The 24398-nt window shown below is 44.3% G+C and overlaps 1 protein-coding gene across 1 annotated transcript in view; it reads left to right on the top strand.

The window, feature by feature from the left end:
• The window catches only part of LOC126527048 (uncharacterized), a 31915-nt gene extending 16358 nt beyond the window's left edge, over positions 1–15557 (top strand). Inside the window, exons 10-11 of the mRNA XM_050174769.3 lie at positions 11456–11550; positions 15385–15557. Coding sequence (XP_050030726.1) covers positions 11456–11550; positions 15385–15476 — 187 coding nt within the window. The 3' untranslated portion in view covers positions 15477–15557. The remainder of the gene's footprint in view (positions 1–11455; positions 11551–15384) is intronic.
• Positions 15558–24398: the final 8841 nt, after the last annotated feature.

Below are 24398 nucleotides of genomic sequence, written 5' to 3'. Positions count from 1 at the left end.
GTGCTTCTATTTTTTTCAAACTTCTGAAATTTTGTAAATCTCTTTAACAAAACTCAAGCCCTAAATCAAAATACCGCTTCCAACAGTCACTAGAATTTAACTTTCTCTCTCAAAAGCAACAAATTTCATTAAAATCGGTCCAGGGGTTATCTCAGAAAAACGTTTTTGCGTTTTTACATGTATTTGAATAGGCCGCGTCGGAGTTGGGCCCGAGCTAAAGCTTCTTGTGCATTCTCTTTGTTCTTGTGCATTCTCTTTACGTTACTTTCTTTTTATAAAAACAAATTAGCTAACATTCCAAATATTAGGAACTTCATTTGTGTACCATAAAGTTGGAAAAATTATCAATCACTCGCCCTGGGCAACCAATCGGACAGCTTGCCCCACTGACGTCAATTGGGTGATTTACGTCATATGAGTAGGGGCGGCTCAAAATTCCGTCAAGCAGTGTGCTGCGATCGGCAGCGATGTGCATTTTTAAAACCTTATAATAAATTACATGCTTTACGCGGAGCACTTAGATGCATCAATTAATGATCAGAAAGATCTACTCAAGCGTCTCAGCACATTTGTAGAAAATTGTCAAAATCGTTTCAGGGTCCCTTTAAGTGCCTTAGGACACCATGTCACAGTTTTTGTGCACTCTCTGACTCGCCTGCATTCAGGGAAAAAAATAGTGACAAGAATTGAATGAGTAGAAGGAACACAGTGCTGATCCCAAAATTTGAGACTTTAAAAAAGCTATACTTGAGGAAAAAAAAAAAAAATAAAGACAAACTGGGAAAATATAAATTTGAAGCTTCAAAACTGGGAAGTAATAATTGCAATATAATTGAAAATGCAAAATTATTCTGCAGATGTAGACATTAGGCGCACATATAGCTCGTAACAGAATCTGGATGCGCCAACACGAACCCGCATACGCGCGAGAGGCACGGGAACAGGCATCGGCACATCGTCTGCGGTCTCCAAAGTAAACCTACATGCGGAGACAGAGGGAAATGGCTAGCTTCGCTGCTGCGTTATTGCCGGTGCGGTATGAGATTGTGCGATGAAGTGACTTATCTTCGGCGCGATCTTGTCGGCTCGTCTGAACCTTGGGCAAGCCCGTGACGTTCAGATAGGCCCAATGGGGCCGATTTTCACGTGAGACTCTAGTGCCACCTGGATTCTAACGGTAGTGGCACTGATACCAGAAAAATGTTTACTTAATAATAATAGATGGTGTTTTGAATATAATTCACTTACAGTCTAAATTTGAAACGACAGGCGACGTCTGAATAATTTCTAGTTGCTTAGAAAGTTAAATGTGTATAGAAAGCACAATGATGCTTGTGAGGAGTACTGCACAGCAGACGACCGACCCCAGCGCTGTCTGCTTCTGCTATTGCTGTTGCACTGCCTGCTTGCTTTGGCCAGGTTTATCTTAATTTTACCTCGTTTACATAAGAGATATATATATATATATATATATATATATATATATATATATATATATATAATTTGGCACTCAGAATCAGCTTGTATATTTACCTTTGAAGGTTGGTGTTGCTGCATAGGCTGAGCAAAATCAAAACGCTCATTACACCAACTTGCTGCAAATAAACAGCTTTATCATAACAGCATCTATGTTTACATGAAATAAAAAGCATGTGAACAGCGTTGCAGAAGATATACTGGAGTAAACATGAATAATTGTTTATTTGCAAAAAGATTCTACATACAGTCCCACCACATATTTCTGGTGAACGTAAGATGTCTGCTGCTGAATGAAGAAATACATTCGACCGCATAGAGCCGTCGCACACTGGTATGTTGATAAATTTCCTCCACTTTTGTAGCTGAAGATGTCACGCCACTTCGTTCACAGCATTCATAAGCTGCAGCTTGATTTGAGCAGAAACACATAGGTTTCACAAGGGTGAAGTTTGTCGCAACTGTTCATATTCTGGTCAAGAATGCCTGCTCTGTCTCTTACAATTATACCCATTCGAGAAGTCACTATATAAAACTTTTCAGCATTTAAACTGAATTTGCTTCAAGAAGTTTATAATTTCAGATAGAAATGTTTTTGTGTACGTATTGTTTTGAAACGTTGTAAATAAAGTTTACATAATAAAGGCTTAGCTGCCGCTTCGATTACTGCTGCCGGTGGTGCGCTGCTGTTGTTTCAATGGTGGCGCCACCCCAAGGCTAGTACGCGAAACATGCCATATGCCACAGGCTTACCTTGGGATAATCGCCTCTCCTTTCTTGCCGTAGAAAGTAGAAACAGCTTGCGCTTTGCTTTTCATGGACACGTGTTGGGTTTCAAACTTTTTTTTTTAGAGAGGGTCGATTTGCTGCTTATGTTCATGATACGATGAACAATGAAATGACATATCAGCGGTTTTTGAAGTGACCCATTGCCAAGCCTAGCATACAAGCTCGACTGCTAGGCTTAGTTGCCATAGCAACAGCTAATCAGAAGGCGCCTCTCAGCGCACTGGCGCGCTGAGCCAATAGGAGGGCCGCATGCATCGCGGGCTTCGTCAGATTGGCCCCTGATTGTTTTACGTTTGTGCTTTTTCTATGCAGCCATCATCGGCGAGGATGTGGGGAACTGAAAGGCGTTACTTTGAGCTTTCGAACGATACCGAGATGGCAGTACTCAGCGGCGGGAAAAAAAAGAAATAGCTCCGTGAACTCTGGTGTTCCTGCGCGATTTTGGGGTTGTTTCTCGCCGTCCGCACTGGCAAAATGATTTTCTTGGGACACGTAGGGTGCGTTTTTGGGAAAATCGTTTTGATGTGGTGTAGATTAGGCATTACAAATTTCGAAACAAGTAGTTCCCAAAAATCAATCTTTTTTTTCGCGATTTTCGGTTTTCAAGACCTGTGTCCCTCTTTAAATGGAACTCTTAGGGACAGGAAGTGAAGTTCCATTTATCAGAAGTTTTGTTTATGCGAAGGACCCAAAATTCACGAAAAAAATTTGTTTTATTTCAATAACATCAATTTGTTTCAGTTTTACTGCAGTGGAAAAAGGCATTTGTGCTGTATTTGAAATATCACAGCTCTCTTTGCACATTGTACTTGTTCATGCGCGCTCTATTTTTTTGCTGTCACCTCGCGATGCACAAATGAACGTGAAAACTAAGCAACGTGAATGCTGCAGAGCAGCCGCTGATGTCACAACAGCACAACTGACTGATGGATTGGATTTTCTTGAACATTTGGCATCACTGTTTGACATGCTTGTCGACATACTGCTGGTTCATATGAAGTATGGTGGCCAATGAGGCAGGTGCACTTTCGGTTCCAGTTCTGCGTAACGGGAGTTCACAAAACCATGCGTTCTGCTTAACTCTTTTCTCTACAATGGGGAAAATAGGTGTCTTTTTTTAGGTTGCGCCACATTTCTTTTTTTCTAAAGGAACTACTGGACTCAATATCTGATATGATACATAAACAAGAAGCAGAATGAAAGCACTTTTCATGCATAATAGTTTTATTAACGAGATGTATGTCATAAAAAAAGATATAAATTGCCATCATGATAAAAGATTTATTAACGAGATATATGTAATAAAAAAGATATAAATTGCCAGAATCAAGATTGTAGGATAAAATTGAACAACGTTTGTAAAGACACGCTTGTGTCCGCTAAGAAAAATATGTAACAAGAATTATGAGATGTACAAAATGTATTGCTGTCTAGAAGCACAATCTCCCAAAAAAATGAAAATTTTTCATTGAACAGGCATTCCACTACAAGATTTAACTGTAAGCGCTACAGTTGGGCGTGCCGGGCTGGGGCTGCCAATGTTCTGGGCTGGTTTGCGTCGTCGTCGCTCTTAGAATCAAAGTCCGACAAAAAGGTAGCATCCTCAGACTCGCTGCTGCTTGATCCATTGATAAAATCAGGCGCATATTCAGTGGAATCACGAGATCTGCGATCTTTCGAAGTGCGCAAGCCGCTCCCTGAGGTGGCCATTTTTGCTTTCTACTTTGACTTCTACCTGGTGGCAAAAAATTGAAAACCAAAATATAGTTCTCCTCCTTCACGTCCAATGGTGCAGTGTGTCTGTGAGCAGCACAGAAGGTCCCGAAAGTGGCATTTCAAACCATTGTTAGCGGGCTAATGAAGCCCAATGGGCACAGTACGGAAAAAGGTAATCGAAGTTTGCTAACACTGTTTCTATGGGTGGCCAACCAAAGTTTATATCCTCGTCCCATTTATCTGGCAAGGATACAAACATTTAAGCGAGTTTCATTTATTTGGAGTCTACTGTATAATGGCAGGATCGACAAGGGCTGGCAGATGTACGAGTACATTTAGGGAGGTGGCAGTTTAAAAGCCAACTGCCTGCAACAAAATTTGGACTGTGTAAAAATTTGTTTCAGATAGCATAGATACCGAGTCTCCTCCGTGCAAAACATTACGTCTGAAAAACGAGTGGATGCTTCATGCTAGCAAGAATAGACATTTTCAATACCGGAACTGGAAACGAAACGTCATGAAAATGATGCATAACCTAAAACGTTGAGAACTAGTGTGTTTTCTTGGCGTGACCTCTGAGATTAGGTGGTGCCACGGCATGCTGAAAATCTTGAAGGTAATGGTAGTGTGCAGTAACTACCAGGTGTGCATACTGTCCACTTTGTTGGTGCCGTTTAAAGGCTTTTAATAAGAAAACTGGACAATTACCAGCCCTGCAGCTTTGCCAGGATTTTTTGGATAGTGTGCATACTACTTGTAACCAATTTAGCCCAAACGAAATTTCGTTGCAGTTGGCACATGACAAGAGTTCCTGGGAGAGGTCTTTATTCTACAGTGGAATAAAAATTAGCTCACATTGACGATGGCAGAGGGTGGCCCACCTGTCTTAGCTACATCTGCAGCAGTGCAGTACACGATGGTAGCATCATTGAGTTTTTATAACTACAGTCGAACCTCAATATAGTTAAACCATGATAAACAAACTCCTATATAACAAAGCTCAGTATATAACGATTAAACTTTTCATACCTTCTTGTCCATAGTAAACCATGTATTTTGAGCCTCAGTAATGAAGCGAGTTTATACACGATTTCAGTGTAAAGAAATTTCACTGCTGTCCAAAGGTGTACTAAGACAATAAATGGAAACTTGCATGGACGCAGATGGTTGAATGGTTGAATTACATGTGGCTACTTGTGTACGCACCTCCCGAATTCCATGACTGAGAGCAGTCGCTGAAGCAGAGCAGCATCATGTGCCATATAAATTTCAAGTGCAATAAGATACTGCGGCGCCCCGTGCATTGTATGCTTTAGGCACGAGTGAAAGCTTGCGATGGTGATTAGAGTAGGATGGTGGCTTGATGAGTCTTCTCCTCCCGTACAAGTAAGGGGAAAGGGAAGGGAACAAAGCTAGCAGTAACGTAAGCAAGTGCATGTGAGGGCGGGGTGTTAAGAGAGTGGAGGTCAGGTTGGCGCGCATCTCCCTTTCTAGTGAGGCCGTGATTGTGCAGGGATGTCACTGTGCCTGAGCGCATACACAGTCCACATGCACAGTTTTTAACCTGCTTCGTGTGCAAAGACTGAGCGAGCTGATATGGCATGGGATCATATGCTCTCTTCCTGTGCGTTTAGTGCTGGAGGTTGCATAATCTCGAGTTTCGGAGATGCTTTGAAGCAAGACGCAGCGGAAGCATTTGCTCCCTGCTGCAGGTGCTTTTCATGATAGCGTCATCCTACTGCAGGTGATGCTTTCAGCCGAGGGGGCGGAGAGGATGCAAAAGCGTGACTGGTTTCGCTTCATACTGCCAATGTGAAGATATCATCGACACAGCATGAAACCGTATCATACATCACCAACTCAGAAATTTAACAAAAACATCTTTTTCCTTTTTTAAATTTGCTTTTTTTGATTGCCCGATAAGTCTGGAAATTTCGCAGCCCCTTCTGTGTAAGAAATATCCATTGGCGACTGCTTATTTGCATAAAAGATCGGATTTCAATATAATGACATTTTGATATAACAAACAAGTTGCTGATTTTACTGACTTTGTTATATTGAGGTTTAGCTGTATAACAAACACTGATACAGTAGATATTCGTTAATTCAATCCCAGCTAGTGCCCATGCATGTCCTATGAGCTTATTAAGCTCGTTATTTTGATCCTAAAATTGGTCTTTGCGGGATAATTCGAACTTGGCCATAGGAATCTCCTGTCGAAAACGCCTATTTTTGGCTCATCCTAGAAAGATTTTCAAGCAATAATTGTGGCTCACAATGTTTGATTACAGTATTTACCCATTTCTAACATGCGCCCGCTTTATAAAAAGAAGAGCTTGGCCGGAAATTAACTGCTTTCGCAATGCTTGCATGTTTTGTCGCATAACACGGATGTCAAAAGGGCAGTCAAGGGTAAAACGAACGCCGATGAAAAACATTAAGAGAAAAGAAACCAAGACGTTTCGGCTCCCATATGAGGGCCTTGTTCACAATTAACAAGGCCTCCGTATGGGAGCCGAAATGTCTTGGGTTTCTTTTCTTTTAATGTTTTTGGTTGGTGTCCATTTTACCCTTGACTATGAGCAATCCCGACCAGACGAGTTTTCGTCGAACTCTTGGTTTCATGTCAAAAGGGTGTCTAACTGGGCTGGTTGGTCCATTCTTCGAGGGTTATAGCAGCAGAACTTAAGGAACATGGACACAGAAGGAACGACTGGACGAGGACGCAGCTGCTGGACGCAGCGCCCTTGTCTAGTTCTGTGTCTGTGTTGCTTAGTTCAGCTGCTACTATCCTCAAACACAGATGTACTGCGGCGAATTTAACTTTTTAAAAACCAGGGGGCGAAACTGATTTTAGGAAACCAGCCACCATTGTGTAATAGCTTCTCTTGCTAAAAATTAGGTGCACGTTAAATTTCTTTGTTTAGGAGCTTTAATGTGTTTCTATGTTAGTTTACTACTTTGGACACATTGAAAATGTGCACACATTTCATTTGGGGGGATGTTATAATAGGTTAAATACTGCCAAATGAATCAGCAGTAGTCATTTTTGTATTTTTCCTGCATCTTGTTTAACTTGACGTGCAGGATAATTCAATCTATCTTTGTCGGTCCCGTCAGGGTCAAATAACTGGAAGTCAACTGTATAATGAATTATCTGACATAACGAACTAAATCTAAAATCTTTCTTGATGATATCGGCATGTAACAACTACATGCTAATATTGGATATAACAAAAGTGTTTATGTGTTGTATACGACTTTGTTTGATTACCTAGATGGGAAAGTGGTGCTTTGTATGCATGGGAATATCGGGAAGTTCGGCCCTTTGATTGACAAATTTATTGGAGAGCCAGAACATGTTGAAGACATGTTTTGTGAACAGTGGTCCATCTGTCACAGTCGTTGTTTCTACTAGAACAGTATTATGCAATAACATTTTTGTTATGCAATAACATAAGCACTCACACTGGTGTGTACCTTTATGTCGAACATTGTGGAGTTTCAAGTGCTTATGATAACAAAGTAATAACAACACAGTAGTGTAAACTCAGACAGAGCATTTATTGTACACTCTATAAAATAAACCAGCTAGCCGAAATACATACAAGGAATACAGTTAAACCTCCATATAATGAACTTCAATATAACAAAATTCTCTATATAACCAAGTATTCAACTTTCCATAACCTCTTCTCCATAGAACACCATGTACTTAGAACCTCAATATATCGAAGTGCGTTTTTATGCAATTTCAGTATAATGAAATTTTGATGCCACTGCAAAGGAATGCCGAGACAATAAATGGGAACTTCCATGGATGCAGATGGTCAAATGATTGAATTACAAGCGGCCGCTTGCAAATGCACCTCTCAAACCGTGTGCGGCAGCGTGAAAAGAGAGACTGTCGAAGTAAAGCCGCGTCATGTTCTGTATAAAGTCCAAGTGCGATAAAATCCTATTTTGCCCCGTGCACGGTGTGCTTTAGGTGCGAGTCAAAGTGTGCAAGGGTGAGACAAGAAAGATGACGTCTTCATGAGTGACGCCTTCCTGTGCAAATAAAGGGAAGGAGGGTGGGGCAGCGGCATAGTAAACGAGGGGGGGGTGGGGAGGCTGGGTGCCAGGTGCCATTTGGGAGAGGGAGGGTGTCATATATGTCTGAAGACCCCCCCCCTCTTTCATTTGGCTTGACTAGGCATAAATGGTAAAGAATGCTGCGGTAACAAGCAGCCTGAGGTCATGTACCCAATGTACCAGATGTGTAATGCCACAGAATTGTCGGCTGCAGCTTTATCAACATCTTTTGTAATAATTGAACGAATCTGTGGGCTAAAACATTTAATTCGCTAAGTGGTCGCTAAACTACTCGCCTTAGCAGAACATTTCATGTGCGGTGCGCTCGTCGGGTGTGGTCATGCTCTTGGGTCTTTCTTCCGCTCAGTCCATGCTATCTTAAAATAGGATATATTAAATAGCTCTTTAGTTAGGAATTATAGAGGAAACATTGCAATTTGGGAATTGAGAACCCCAAGTCATATTAATTCACCGAAGACTTCTCTAAACAATATCGTCTTGGGTGCAGTGCTTTGGCACTGAGGGCGGCCCAGTATGGCACTACCGAAATAAATATGAAATAGTGTACCAGTGACGTCAATCCCTCTATCCTATCCATTGCGAGTGCAGACCAACAGTAGCGCAAGCTTTCGCTGGCATGGGTTCGATGGCGGCCTTTTTTTTTTCTTTAATTTTTTCGTGGCGACGCCAGGAATCGACGCGAAGCATGCTCTATTCCATTCCCAACCATGTGGCAGTACCACAACTCGGATAATGACATTTCACAGTAGCAGCAAATAAAGAAAGGCTTTATGGATCAGAATGAAGAGAACTCGTAATTGCCGTATCATTGGTGCCCACGTGGCTAGGAAGCAGGTAGCGTTTTCTAATATGGTGGGGAGATCAGCGTCACTGACATGCTATTTAATTTTCTTTTGGGTTCAGGGCAGCCCACAGCCAATATACTGCATGCTGTAGTACCTACGGCGATTTTTGGGAAGTTGCTGTTGGGCAACATATGACTGTCAGGCTTCAATTTCGGAAATGCAATATTGCCTCTGAAATGGCTAATTAAAATTTTATTAAAATATTTTTGTTACTTGTGAGCCATATTTTCCACGATGCCCCATCTGTATTGGCCGCCAAACCTTACAGTCCGACAGCAGATGTGCAAATGCGCTTATCATAAGTTATCAGTGCAGCACCCTGTGTTATTTGGTACAGAAAATAAAACAGCATGAATACCTGCTGCATTCGTGATCTCTGGGAACGAAAGTGAAGTGGGTGGGGGAAGGTGAGGAGGGACATGCGGCTGTGCTGGTGCTGAAACATCAACCCCGTTCCCCCAAAAATTTTCGATATCCTCGTCCTCCTGACTACATCCGATGGGTGGGGGTGGTGGAGAAGACCTATTTGCCCCAGGCGCCAGACGGCCTAGCTACGCCACTGGGGAGGGTAGCGAACTCACGGTAATGCGATCAAGTGTGCACAAAGGAGGGGGGGTAAGTTGGCGCGTGTCTTGATTTCTGGCGCACGTATTAGCCGTGGCTGCACATGGCTGTAAGCGTGGCTGAGCGCATATGCAGCCGCGCACCTGCTTTAGAGGTGATCTGCTGCGTGTGCAAAGAATGGGCGTGCTGAGATGGCTTCGCACCATGTAAGCTGTCTTCCCATGCTATTAATATTGGAGGTTGCATAATCTCGAGTTTCGGTGACCTGTTGGAGCGAGAGGCAGACGAAGCATTCACTTCCCGCTGCTGGCGCTTTTCCTGATAGCGTTGACCCAGTGTGGGCGACGCTATCAGCCGCAGGGGCAGAGTGCACGCAAAAGCGTGGCTGGCTTCACTTTATTTGTACCGCCAACATGAAGATATTGTCGACATACGTGGCATGAAACCGTATCATTTGTCGCCAACTCCCAAATTCATCAAAATGAATTGTTTTCTGATTCAAATTTGCTTTTCTCAATTGCCCGATAATTTGGAAAATTCTGTGGCCCTCTCCGCGTAAGGAGATCAGTGACTGTACTCATTTGCATAAAAGGTCGAATTTCAATACAACGAAATTTTGATATGACGATGCAAATTGCAGATTTTACTGACTTTGCTATATCGAGGTTTAACTGTAGTTCCTCAGTCAACATCTGCTTGAGGAATTGCGGTCGTTTGACGTACCAAGCAAGGATACTGAGGGAATAATGTTTGCCCACTGCGGTGCAGCGCACCAAAGCCGAACAGAAAGCTTTTCATAGGATGATCTCGTGAAGCGCATGAGCGTGCCATCGGTCTGTGCATTCTGCCATCCCACAGCCAGAAGAGGAAGCAAGTTCTCGCACCTCAACATCAATACTGTCAGGTGGCACCGTCTCTCATCGTAGCTGTGTACCGACTTCTAACACCATGTGTGTGGCATGTGGGAAATCTGTACATCGAGATCAGAAAACCATGCAAGGGAGACAAACATCAGTGGGCTCTAGAGTCAAGCGTCCCCATGTGAACAGAACCAGTGTGTTGTCAAGCTTGAAGGAAAGATAAGAAGGTCTGGACTTATTGGACATCAGCTTCAATTGTATGCTTCTATTTTCCTCATCTACATGCAGTACTATGTTTGAGGAAACATTAACGCAACATTTATTAAAGGAGAACCAAGACTTGTAATGAAGATTTCTTTCCAACAAATATTACTTCATATAAGTTAGTGGTATATAATATTAAAGCAACCTTGGCAAAGGTGCAGGGCTGCTAATTGTCAAATTTTGCCTTTGGACAGCATCTAAGTAGACGTGTGCACCTGGTGGTTAGTGGATATGACAAAAATCCCAGACCGTGGCCTTGGAGATTTTCAGCACCCCACTGGCGCTCCCTCATCTCAGAGGTCATGCCAAGGAGCTGGACTTTTCTCATCATTCAGTGTTTTTGTACATATCTGGCAAGTGGTCATAATGGCATTTTATATTTCACTTTTAGCATGAAAAACGAAATTGTTTTTGCTAAATTTTCATGGCATATCTACTCATTTTAGAGCAAGATTTTGTGTGTAGACTGTTGTACATCTACACTATCCGAAACTAGGCTTTTTAAGCCATCTAAAATTTCCTTACAATTGGCCTTTAAGAAGTGTGCATGCATGGATTCTACAAATCTTCTTGTATATGTCACCAGGTTGTCACGTGCAGCCAAATTGTGCTAATTGTGCAAGCTCTTGTCAGGTCGCCAAAGCTGAGCAGCATTTGGCTTAGTAAATATCTTGAGGCGGGTGACCGCCTGGAATGTTGACTGTGTTAGTAGCTGCCCTTCTGCCATCAGATGGGTAATGTGTTGATCTTGGTCAGGACAGATACAGTGTGCACAACAGGTATTCCCCCTCCCATTTTGTGGACACCACCACCAGTGATCACTTCTCACTTGTGTGCTGTGTGCAGGTATCGGCGCTACCCTGACCAACACAAGTTCCTGGGCGAGGTGCTCTGGCACGAAGCGAACATTCAAGACATGGATCTGTCACTGTACGATGATTGTATCCTTTGATAATCAGACAGGATGTCTGCTTTGCAGACTGTTATCATTAAAATTATGGGGCTTTACGTGCCAAAACGACTTTCTGATTATAAGGCACGCCGTAGTGGAGGACTCCGGAAATTTCGACCACCTGGGGGTCTTTAACGTGCACCTAAATCTAAGCACACGGGTGTTTTCGCATTTCACCCCCATCGAAATGCGGCCGCTGTGGTTGGGATAGGCTGTTATGATATCGCAAGCCCGACATGGAAAGCCTGATTTCAAGACACTTTCTGCATGCTTACGTAGAGCGCATGTTTTCATCTATCAGCTTCATCATGGCCACTGACAAACTTAATTTGTTCGTGAGTGGTCGCATATGTGGATTATCTCCCTCGAGAATATTGGCAGCGAGCTCCACCACTGGAAAAGCTGCCACCACAATTGACATGACGTAGCATGAGGGATCACGTGGACACAGCGGCCGCGTCGGCTGCTTCGGAAGCGCCGAAGCGAGCTGAAAACGAAAGTTTAAAGTCCCACCTGCGCTGCGGTTCTGATTAAGTGGTGAGGCTTTACCACCTTGGGTGTCGACTTGACAACATCTGAAACTGCTATAATAGGTGGTGGTTGCCTCTGGAGGCATGCAGCATGGTAGGCTACTGCTCGGTGCCGCAGTGCCGAACGTACGCAACGGAGCTCGGTGTCAGCCTTATTCACACGTAGCCGCAGGGCAAGGAGCTGCGTGAAGCTTGGCTGGTGAAACTTAGAACCGGCAGACAGCCACCAGCTACAACTCGGGTATGCAGCAAGCACACACGCGAGGAAGATTTCTGCTACGGTGCCGGGACTGCGCGATGTTCGGTGAGTAGCAGAAAACGCGCACCGAGACGCTCGCCCGTGCCCGCTGCCCGGCTAATGTCAGGACTGTTTGGTCTATGAACTTGTTGATGCTAGATACTGACAAGTTCACTGGAACGGAAAGGGAGCAGAGCAGTAAGATGCACATTAAAGAAAGGCATGGCATATGGTCATGTTTGTGTTATGAATTAATGCACTGGATTACAAAAAAGAAGCAGAGGGAAATCGCATGCTGAGAAGACCAATAAACATACAGTGCGACGCAACTTGAGAAATAATATCGAAATGTCGAAGAATCTAGAAGACAAAAAAAGATTGAATCGTCGCGACGGCACATCACAGTCGCCGTAGGTGTCGAAGTTTCTATAACGAAATTATTTTTGCACAGTTCTGATAGCGTCCATGCAACAATGGTTGCTAGTGTACTGTAAAATGCTCGTATGCTGCGGCCTAAAGTTCACGGCACGGTGCGAAAACGCGCTTACAGTGAAAGCAAAACATTGTGTGCGGACATGCATGTAGACGCGCAGTCGGTCGCTGCGAACGGGTGCGATCGCTGCATTGAGGCTTCATTCTGGTTATGCCCCATTTGGTTATACAGAGAGCCCACTGTAAGAACATATTTCACATAGTTTACTTTCAGCGTTTAATTGCCTACCTCTCAGACAAGAAGCCGGTTCGGGAGACTCCATCGCGGCGACTGCGCCTAGTGGCGTTCAATGTACGTATTCGGTAAAGAGATAGCATCTGTAAATGATTCTGTGCTTTCAGTCTGCCCAAGATTATTATATCGACAGTCAAAAACTTCCCTTGTTTTTAGAGTTCCTGCATAAATGTCCAGGAGGGCTGCCGCGTGGTGTTTTTATTGAGCGCCGTAAGTGAAACCTATGGGGAGCGCGCCGTGTGATCCCTCATACTACACAAGGGAGGCGCTTCCGACAGATGGCGACTCCGTAACTCCTAGCCCCCAATTTGCAATGATGTGCATTGATACTCTACTCCAGAACCATTTTTGATGTGCAGGAATAGTGTCTGGCTGGCTACCAATCAGAATCATTATTGTTGACTACTACAAAACCTGCTCCAAATCATCATTTTTTATGCTACAAAATTTATTCCAAAAAGCTCTTCACCATTCCCACCACTGCTAACACTCTTATTTATGCAAGTCTCAGCATGTGAAAATGACAGTGTATGGATACTGTACCTGTTGGTTTTGCATGCGCAGCCAACATATAGCCCTGTAAGCATAGTACAACTTGTGCGAATAGATTAGATAGAAAGGATAGTTTACACCAAGGACTGTTAATTGCACATTGAAGGAAGGTCTTAATGGGAATACAATCAAAATCTGCGATAATCAAATCACATGACTACGAAATTCTCGTGACAACAAAATATTTTCGTATCCCTGGCGAATGCCTATCGGATTCAATGCATGTTTTGTCTCTCGACAACAAGATGTCGCTGTACTACAATCCCACATCAACAAAATTTGCTGGAATGTAACCTCACATATTACCTACTCGCGTTAGGCTAGCAGGCTCCAAGATGTGCTCAAATGAGATCGCTTTGCATTAAAATTGCGTAAAATATTACCACATTACACTTGCGTGGGTGCCGCCATTTTCATTTACAAAAACAACAACCGATTTTGTTATTGCAAGATTCAACTGTAACATAATTACTGTACGATTGTCTGGGCACCATGCAAGTTTATGTTTGAGGCCTAAGCCTAATATTGCCGATGTAGAGAGGGGTCCACTGTTAAAGGGACACTAAAGGCAAATATTAAATCGAGCTAAAGTGATAGATTAGTGCTCGAGAATCTCTAAAGCATCAATATTATCGCGAACAGAGCCTTACTAATCGAGAAAGTGAGGTAAATGCAGGAAATGATTGGAGACTCCCCCGGGACATTCAAGTGTTTGCCAGATGATTAAAGCACTCCTCAGTTAAATTCTGTCACTAGTACGCAACCATTTATTCGTTGCAAAAAGCCTTGTATTGTATTATAAGATTAAATAAAATGCTACTTGTCGAGTTCTATGTCACTTTTAAAAAAAAGAACTCATTGAAATTACCCTTGACAACGATGCATGTGGTCAAAAGGTTTAATTTTCGCTCGACTCTGTCACCCACACTTTCGTGTTTCAGTAGTTTCATTATCGCGTAGTGCTGCACTAGTTTTACTGGCTCGCGAAACTCGCACAAACTGCAAGTAGCACACAATCCAACTTCCATGTGATGTCACAGGACGCCTGAACGGTCTACGCCTATTGATCAACAAGCAGCTGCAGCAGCGAATCCACCGCTCTGTCTTGGCTCAATACCGCCAATTATCCGGCACCGTTTTACTCACCAACAGCAGCAAAGGGTGGTGATGACATATGCAACATCAGCACTCCCCTGGTTAGGTGGCGGGAGATTTGAATTTCAAAAAAAGGTACTTGGACCCTTCAGATGCAATTTTCTCGTAAACAAAGTCTTTTCTTGGCATCAAACAAGCATTGCTAGGTTTCTGGAATGGTATTTAATTAAACAGTTGACGTCGACTTAGTATTTGCCTTTAGTGTCCCTTTAAAGGGAACAATTGAGTGTGGCACATGTCCAGATTTTCCTTTCTCTTAAGATTGCAATCGCCTGGATTTGCAGCACACCACTTGTGGTTGATAAGTCTGACTCCTTTTATGACATACCTGTGCAGTGTGCTGACATTGTTTCCGCAGCCACTTGAGACTAGGGCACCAGCAAAGTGTGAGCTACACATTTCAATGTTCCCTTTAACAGTGGACTGCACTGTACATATGTACACTTATATCCATTCAGAAACTGGGTGCTCACACATTTGATTTCGCCTGATGTATTGTCTTACAAAAAAGTTTCATTTTTTGCCCTAGTTGTCTCATCTGCTTCTGCACACTCAGTAGCCTACATTGCATATTATCATTGCCTGTTCATGTAAAGTTGTTCCCTTGACCAAGTCCTGCAGACTTGATCACCGCATCCAAGGACCGCTCGGTGGGGGTACTTCCACTTGGCCCACCTAACCACGGCTGGACGGAGTACTGCGAGCTCTGCTGAGCACAGAGCATGGTGGCAACACAGCCTGGTTTCTTGCTATCACAGTGAAGAGTGCACAAATTAAAGAAGCAAAAGACTTGTTGTCACTCTTCAATTTCTCAAAGCTATGCTTGCATTGCCATTTCAATTTATATTGGAATAGAGTGCAGTCTCTTCAAAGTGGCCCACAGTGGTCGCAGTAGTTTGGAGTAATCAGTAAAGGCAAGGTGCAGAAGACCAGGACTCAAAATGAAACACAAACGACAGGACCAACGCCTCCTGTCGTTTGTGTTTCACCTTGAGTCCTGGTCTTCTGCGCCTTGCCTTTACTAATTCAAGCATGAACCAACTAGCCCAAGCAAGAGTTTTACTTGGAGTAATCGTTTATTTGCCAGTGCAGAAGATTGTATGTACCCTGGAACAATGGGATTAAGGATGTTGCTTTCAGTGTGCACTGGTTGGCCGAAACACACTTGTGAAGGTAAGAAGCTTTCACAGATAATATTCTTGCACAGCAGAATATAGTTCCAGGCATAACTGTCTGATTATTGACAGAATTAGAGAGTTTTATCTTTGCTTGATAGTTTTTTGTTACAGCTATATGCGACATGTTACAACATTTGCACATGCACATTGTATACTGTGAATTACTGTGGTGGTGAGCAGACAACACAGCATGGATGAACACATCTCGAGAGGCATTTGGCTTTCCTATTGGGCAAGGAGTCCTGCAGCTTCCACAGTGGAAATGATTTGCAAGATTGGGTATGGCTGGTGTTGTAGGATTGCTAAGGAAATTAGACATAATAGGACTGATAAGAGAACACGGGAGACAGTGTCAATTTTGTGTGAAGAGCAAAAGACCTAAGGAAATATGGGCTTTGGTGTGCACAGGCAGCATGAACCTTCACAAAAATACACATTTACGCAAGTAACATTCAAGCATTCAAGACTATGAAGTCCATTATGAAAGTAATGCGCATTTTCTGGGAAAAATAGGTTTATTGACCGGACTTGTACAAATGGTCAAAATTCTTCATAATACTCTCCCCCTGCATCAATACAATTGCGGGGACATGTCTGCCATGCCTGGAAGGCACCCTGAAAGTCCTCGAGGGGAATGTCTCGGGAACGCAGTAACATGCTTTTGGATCTATTCCACGATCTCTCAATGCTTGCCTTTCAACGCTTTCTTCAGTAGGGGAAACAAAAAAAAGTCGCATGCAGCCAAGTCAGGACTGTAAGGAGGATGGCGGACCACCGGGGAGCTGCTCCGGGCCAGGAAGTTGGTAACAATGAAGGACGTGTGGCTGGGGGCATTGTCATGGTGGAGCTTGACTGTGTCTTGGATGTCAGCCCTCAGGCGTGCGACCCAGCGTTTCAATCTCTTGAGCACCTCCAGGTAAAAGGCTGAGTTGACAGTTTCCTTCTGCGGTACAAACTCAAAATGGACGATTCCTCGGGTGGGTGTCAAAGAAGACAATGAGCATCATTTTGATGCGAGACTTGCTCATTCGCACTTTCTTGTGGCGGGGGGATGATTTCGTGTGCCACTCGCTGCTCTGGCTTTTCGATTCTGGGTTGTACTCGAACATCCAGCATTCGTCTCCGGTTACGACAGAGTTCAGAAAGTCCGGTTCATTTTGAAACAAATCCAGAAATTCTTGACAGCGCAAAACTCTGGAATTTTTTTTCTGGTCTTCCGTCAACACTTTCAGCACAACCTTTGTGCAGACCTTGCGCATTGCAGATACTCGGTCACTATCCCATGTACCGCAAATGTGGACATGTGTAGGGTGTCAGCAATTTGCTGGATGCTCAATCGACGGTCGGAACGCAAAACTTCGCGCACACGATACACGTTTTCATCGGTTCTGGTCATTGTTGGGCGTCCAGAACGGGGTTCGTCGGCGACCTCCTCCCGGCCCTCCTTGAATGCCTCGTGCCACCTCTTGGACTGTGACCTTGAAATGCAGCCGTCCTTGAAGGCCTCTTGAAGCACCTGGAATGTTTCGGTTGCATTGTTTCCAAGCTTCACACAAAACTTGATAGTGTATCACTGTTCAAGCAAACGCTCCATTGCACCATGTTATCTGCTAACACTGCTCGGAGTAAACTGGCGCCCGGCTGCATTGGCAGGACAGAACCCTCGCCACATTTCCCGACAGCTTTTACCGCACTGCCAGGGATAGTCGCATCATAATAAAATAATGCGCATTACTTTCATAATGAACTCTATACATGTGAATTCATAATCCGTGCAAGCAAAGCAATGCATCACAAGAACAGATTTCCCGTGGGTCTATTCTTGTGGCTGCCTTACATTGCTGCATTAAAATTTCTTAGCATCCTACTTGTTTGCCATGTGTGGAAAGAAACATGCAATAAATTCGCTGACTATTACGATACTCCCTATTGTGAAATTTGAGTGCAGCTCTGTACGTGTTCTCATTTTGCAACATATTGGCTGGCACGGACAATCTGTCTTGTGTGGCATGTTGCAAATGGAGCGAAGTGTGGTGTTACTGCCGCGCTAATGAGAAGATGACGAGAGGCAGCGCATGGGTAACGCATGGGCATGATTCACAGCAGCCGCCGCAGACAGACTTCTGGCCATGCAGTGCTTTGTTTCCATACAGACAACACACCCTACTCTGGTGGCATCTCGTAGCCATCGTTGCCGTAGAGCCCATCTTGCATGGCACTATGCTTTTCTTCTCACGCTTTTGCCATACCCTCCTCTTCCACTTTCCTCGCTAACGCAGTCTTTTATCTTCTGCTGCACTCCGCAATCCCTTTTTCATCCTTCACTGTGCTCATTTGCTCGATTACAAAGGACATCGACAGTCGCCACAGGAACAGGCACCCAAGAGCTGCACTCTAGGCACTGTCGCACGCGACTGGCCACTCGTGGCACTTTGCGTGTATTTGCGGGCTTTCTTCCCGCTCGAAAAAACTTTTACGTAACACGTATTGATCAACAGAAAGCTGTACCGGGAGTTTCTCATGTTGCTCTACAATTTTCTCCTTGACACTTTTCATACAGTTATAGCCTCTGAGAAGTTGCTTAATTAATGGAGACTAATTATCTAACTAGGCAGAATGAAAAAAATAATCTGAGTATCTCCAAGTGACGGCAAACAACTTTACTTTGGTTCTGTGCAGCTACATGGCATTCGCATATTTTTAAACTCTGGCTAACGTCAGCTGGGACACCCTGTATAATAGGCAAGAGCTACAACACTGGCCTGGCAATAAATTCTCAAAGTTGCAAAGCCTGAGGTTTGTTAAGTAATTTCAGAACCATCTTCTTGCTCAGTGTGAGGAAATGTATTTTCTGACGAGACTGGACAAGCATTGTAATGCTGCCTGCTTAATACCGACAGTGGGCATCTTACTTTAACTAGCCGAAACATATGTTTTGATCGTTTATCTATGCAGCATCAGTTATTGCTGCCACGCAATAGTTCTTCTTAAAGTAATCCTACAGCGCTCCGCAGGCGTGCAATGTACCACGGGGAAAAAGTGTACATAGAGCGAGCAGGTTCACCTGAGTGCCACGGGAGTATGAAAAAAAAAAAAAAAATACTGAGAAAGACCACTTTCTTGACGCTCCTCATGACACAAAGTGCACATGCCCACAAGCATCTACATTTGTATTTCTATCGAAGAAATAGGAAAAAAATAGCGTGCAGTCTATGCGGTCAGCACCAGGCTGCTGGCCTTTTGCGTAGAGCTAAGCTCTGCCATAAACATATCACCTCTGTTGTTTAAAACTTCATTTACACAATGCTGCATTGTCGGACGGCATGTAGTGACCGTGGCTTCCTAAATGAAAGGGTGTTTGTGCCTCTTCTGCTGCTACCGTGGTCTGATAAGAGAAGCACATATACGTTGAGAGGTTTTAGTAACGGCCAAGTTGGGCATTCATGTATTCTCATTATTAAAGAAAAAGGAGGAAAAAAGCTTTTCACCTATATTCCCACTTTTTTTCATGAGAAAACATTGTTCTAGGATTGAACTTATGGCCCCGCTACTCCCAATATAATGTTCATGTGCTGCGATCCACCGAAACTGGGTAGTAGCTCGCAATATAGTTTTCATTTGAGGGCATTAGTCACAAGTGATGTAGGTTGCTGCTTCATGTTGACAATCTATTTGATAGTCAATATATTCAGCCTGAGCTACATAAAAAAAGTTAGTAGTGTGTTTTCCTTGTGTTTTTTGGGCATGCGCTATACGCAGCATGGTTCAGACATGAAACCATTTATCGTAGCTAAGCGATATGCTTAGTCACGACACTTGTGCAACATTGCGGAGCAGATTAAAAAGAATTACAATTTTCACTCTCGGACATGATGCTAGACATCGATGAAATGGTGTGTTTTAGATTATTGCACAACACACACTGAATGAAATGAATTGTTTTTGTTAAGATATAAAGAAATTGTTGAAAAAAACTGAAGCAAACTCCTCTCCCTGCATCTCGCATTGAAAAGTCAAATAAATAATGTTCATCTGAAACAAATGGAATATTAAAGGTGGGCCATAAACCTAGTTTACCTGACAGTTGCCTCTGCAACTGTGGAACATGCTGCTGCTTTAGTATTCAATCTTCACATTGTTTATTATGTCTAATTTTAAATTTTGGTCACCAAACAGGATTATTCCGATTCGAAGGGTGTACACACTAATTACGAGGTGGATTGGGTTCCCAGCTCGGCTGTAAAAAAGAATAAGGAAGAAAACAAGCAGTGCAAGCACTGTTGCGTGGGAACACTAGACGGTTGGCATCGCAAAGAGGTAACAAGGCGTTGCAGCTAAACAAAAGGAAATTGGCAGCATGTTACACACCTGTAGTATGTGAAGGCAAAAGCTTGCTTCACATGTGGTAATGCATTAAGTTATCTGATCAGAGGGGTCAGTCTTCTTGCAAGATTCAACGAGCTGCAGTTTCAAGTAAACATATTGCACTGTAAGTCACTTCCCTCAACAGCATATGCAAGCGCCTAATGCACTACCTAAAGGTTATTTCGTTAGTTCTTTCTTTCATATTCAGTCATTGCATCTTTGCTTGCTTATGGGGGTATGAGCCATTCAAGATCATTCATTCATTCATTCATTCACAAACCTTTATTATACTAGAGTCCTGAAGCCCGGTCTTTTCAGACTGAGGCGGGCAGTGTCCACGTCGGCACCGTCAGGCCAAGCCTTATGGTGCCATCGTGGACCCTTTGGACAGCCCGTAGTTGATCTTGATATGAAGAGCTTGATATCTTGTGCCAGTAAAGCCATTTTTCTTCGGGGTCGGCGAGAGTTGCGGGACAGCCCACCAGCATGTGTCTGATGTCAGATGCCATCGCACACGTTACATTCTTTCCCAATTTCCTTTTCGGGGTGGATTTTATTTACCAAATACAGAGTGGGATACGTCCCGGTTTGCAGTAAACGTAGCGTGACTGCCTGAGCCCTGTTCAACTTTACGTGTGGCAGTGGGAATTGCCTATGCCCCAAGTAGTAGTATTTAGTGTTATTGTTGCAAGTTAGTAAATGATCTTTATGCTCCCCGGAATGGTAGTGGGCGTCAGTTCGGTTCTGACCGGCAAGGCAAGCAAGTCCTCGTGCCAGGTCGTTCGTCACCTCGTTGAGGTTGAGCAGAGTCTCGTCCACTTATCCCATATGTGCAGGAAACCATTGGATTTCAGTTTTGATAGTTTTGACCTTGTCGATAATTTTAGCCGCAGTCCCAGCAACATAGCATTTGTCAAAACTCTTAATTGCTGCTTTGGAATCGCTATAAATGAAAGACCATTTACGGTTCCTGATGGCTAGAACAATCGCGGCTTGCACCGCCACCGTGGAATCCTTAGTGAAGATGGTGACGGCGTCCCGCACCTCGCCCTGGTTGTCGACCACCACGGCCGTGTAGGCCTGTCTGCCTTTGACAGAGGCAGCGTCTGCGAGGGCCGCCTGCTATCCTAGCTGTTCAATTTCTTTCAAGAAAGCTTTCGCTCTCGCTTTTCTCCTGCTAACATTGTGTTCTGGGTGCATGTTTCACAGGAGGGGGGTGGTTCTGATCATGTCTCTAAGGTCCGCGCTCAACTCTACCTCGGCTTCCTTCGGATTCCTCGATCTATTGGGGTCTGTCCCTATCGCTTTGAGTATAAGCCTGCCTGCTCTCGTTTTCGTCAGTCTTTCCTGCTGCGCCATCTGTTGTGCTTCCACCATCTCTTCCATTGCATTGTGTACATCTAGGTTCATGAGCTTCACGTTCGAGGTGCTGTTGGGTATACCTAGGGTAGCCTTGACTAACTTTCTGATCATAGTGTTGAGCTTGTTCAGCTTGGCCTGCGACCATTTGAATAGACCTGCCACATAGGTGATGTGACAGAGAGTGAAGGCGTGCACTAGCCTTCGAGCGCTGTCCTCACCCAGGCTCCTGTGTCTGTTGCCGATTCTCCTTAGTAACCTGATGACTTGGTCCATTTTGTTTGAAATGTGTTGAATGGCATTGAGGTTGGTACCTCCTGCTGCGATATGGAAGCCTAAAACTCTAATCTTTACGATCTGCTTGATCGCGGATCCGTCGTGACAGCGCAAGATAATCTTGGTTTCCTCCCCGGGGACGTAGCCCCTGGGTCTTCAACCCCTGCCTCGATGTTTTAGGACCAAAAGCACCGATTTTTCTGCCGAACAGTTTAGTCCTATCTCGCCTAGTGTACGTTCCACGGTGTGTATGCTCTCCTGCATTCTAGTCTCCGTTTGGCCTACGTTACCGTTGGGGCTCCATATGGTTACGTCATTGGCGTATATTGCAAAGGGTATACCTTTTATACTCTCAAGTTTCCTCGCGACTCTGGTCATTGCTAGATTAAATAACATGGGTGAGAGCACGGCCCCTTGCGGGGTGCCCATTTCCCAGGTTCATCACCTTCGATTTTAGTTCTTAGAGTGAGGCTCGCTTGCCTACCGCCAAGAAATGCCTTGACTATGCTGAATAGCCTCTCGCCCAACCCCAGCTCGGAGAGGACCTCGAGGATGGCCTTGGGCTCTATGCGATCAAAAGCTTTTTCGACATCTAGTCCTACAATCGCTCTCACGTGCACCGGGCTAACTTGTATGAGCTGGTGTATGTTTGATCAGGAGCATGGCGTCCCGAGTCGATAGCCCGGGGCGGAAACTGATCACATTATACGGGAGTATGTCATCAGGTTTGGCTGATGACCTACTAAAGAGACCATGGAGGGCGGCCTGTACTTCACCCTCGATGAAATCGCAGTCCATTTCCTCGCATGGTCCTCTTAAGTAATCTACGCGTTCGTCGCTATCGCCTGGTTATTTGAGCGGGAGATATTCGTCCGCGCTCTGTCTCCCAACTACCTCTCGAGTCCTGTACTGGCTGTACTAGTTTTGTAATTGCCCTTCTTTTGTTTGACTTAGTTTCGCTCTCATTCAATAGGTGTTTGAGGATGTTCCAAGTGCCCCTGTGTTTTATTCTGCCGTCTGCCAAGTGGCAAACTTCGTCCCACTGCTGTTTCGAGAGTGTTCTTGAATGTTCCTCGATCCGTCTGTTTAGCAACGCTATCTTTATCCCGAGCCTTCGGTTCATTCTTTGCGTTTTCCATCTTTGCAGGATGGATTGTTTGGCCTCGATCAGATGCGCGAGCCTACCATCTGTGCTCTTTCTATTTTCTTCGGTCTTAATTTCTTTGGTGGCCTCCCAGAGGTCCTCTTGGAGCTGGTTGACCCAGGTCTGGAAGGACTGTCTGCCTGCTTCCATCAGTTCCGATTCTAGTCTCTTGTTTCGGCATGCCTATACCTATGTGTATGATACAGTGGTTGCTGTCTAGATCGGTGCCCGAGTTTTCCCAACTAGTTTGTTTCGAGTTGTTGACAAAAGTGAGGTCGGGTGTAGAGTCCCTGCACGTGGATGTGCCACAGCGGGTGTGAAAGCCGGATCGGTGATCAGGCACAGTCCCAGGTCCGTGGCAAGGTCCCATAACCACTCACCCTTTTTTTTATTCCAAGCGTATCCCCACGCCTGGTAGGGGGCATTAAAGTCCCCTCTAATGATAAGCGGGGAGCTCTTTTCGACTGCAAGTGCCTTGTTGAAAAGTGCCCTAAAGCTTTGTTTCTAGTCGGTGGGACTGCTATAAATGTTTAGGCAGAAGATACTCTGCGCCCTGCCCTTGCGCCTTTTCAGTAAGACTTCTACTAGGGTATACTCGATTTTACTCAATCTGAGATGGATATCGTGTTCGATAAAGGGTAGCTTTTTGACGAGGGTTGCCAATTCCCACCCGCAATCTTTTTCTCTACATACCGATTTGTAGCCGGTTAGCTTGACTTCGTCCGCTAAAGTTTCCTGCGGCACAATTACTTTTGGTTTGACCCCCATCTATCTAATTAATTGGCGCAGTGATGCCTTTTTGTTGAGGAACCCGCAACAATTCCACTGCCACACACACTAAAACTGTGGGCGCTATCCACGATTATTGGATGGGTTCATTTTGCTATTACCCGCAATCGTTCTTTTGAAGCCCCCCCTCCCAACGTTCTGGTGAGCGATTTTACGCTTTCCGAGTCTGACGGCAAGAATTCGTCGTAGTCGCATCTCGTTTCGAGTTTCTTGAATCTCTGTTTGGCTGTTAACCTCCATTTGCATAGTTTATCCACTTTGAAGTTAGTCCTTTTCGTCGTCTCTCTAATTTCTTTAATTACCTCTTTCAGCTCGCCGAGGACTGAGAAAACCGAATCAGTTTCGGGGCTTACTGCTCTTTTTTTTCGGGGCGGGGGAGCCGTCTCGCTCACTTGGTTCATTGCTTTGACTTACTGGCCTGGCTACTGCTACGCTGGCCGGGCTCGTCTGTGCCTTCTTTTTGAGTTCTACTACCTGTTTGGTCAACTCTTTGTTCGCTTTCCACAAAGAGTTTGCTTCCCTAA

This window comes from Dermacentor andersoni, chromosome 9 (genome assembly GCF_023375885.2).
Source record: "Dermacentor andersoni chromosome 9, qqDerAnde1_hic_scaffold, whole genome shotgun sequence".
In the NCBI taxonomy this organism is placed as follows: domain Eukaryota; kingdom Metazoa; phylum Arthropoda; class Arachnida; order Ixodida; family Ixodidae; genus Dermacentor; species Dermacentor andersoni.
The sequence above is the reverse complement of the archived record's forward strand: the minus strand, read 5'-3'. Positions and strand labels throughout refer to the sequence as shown.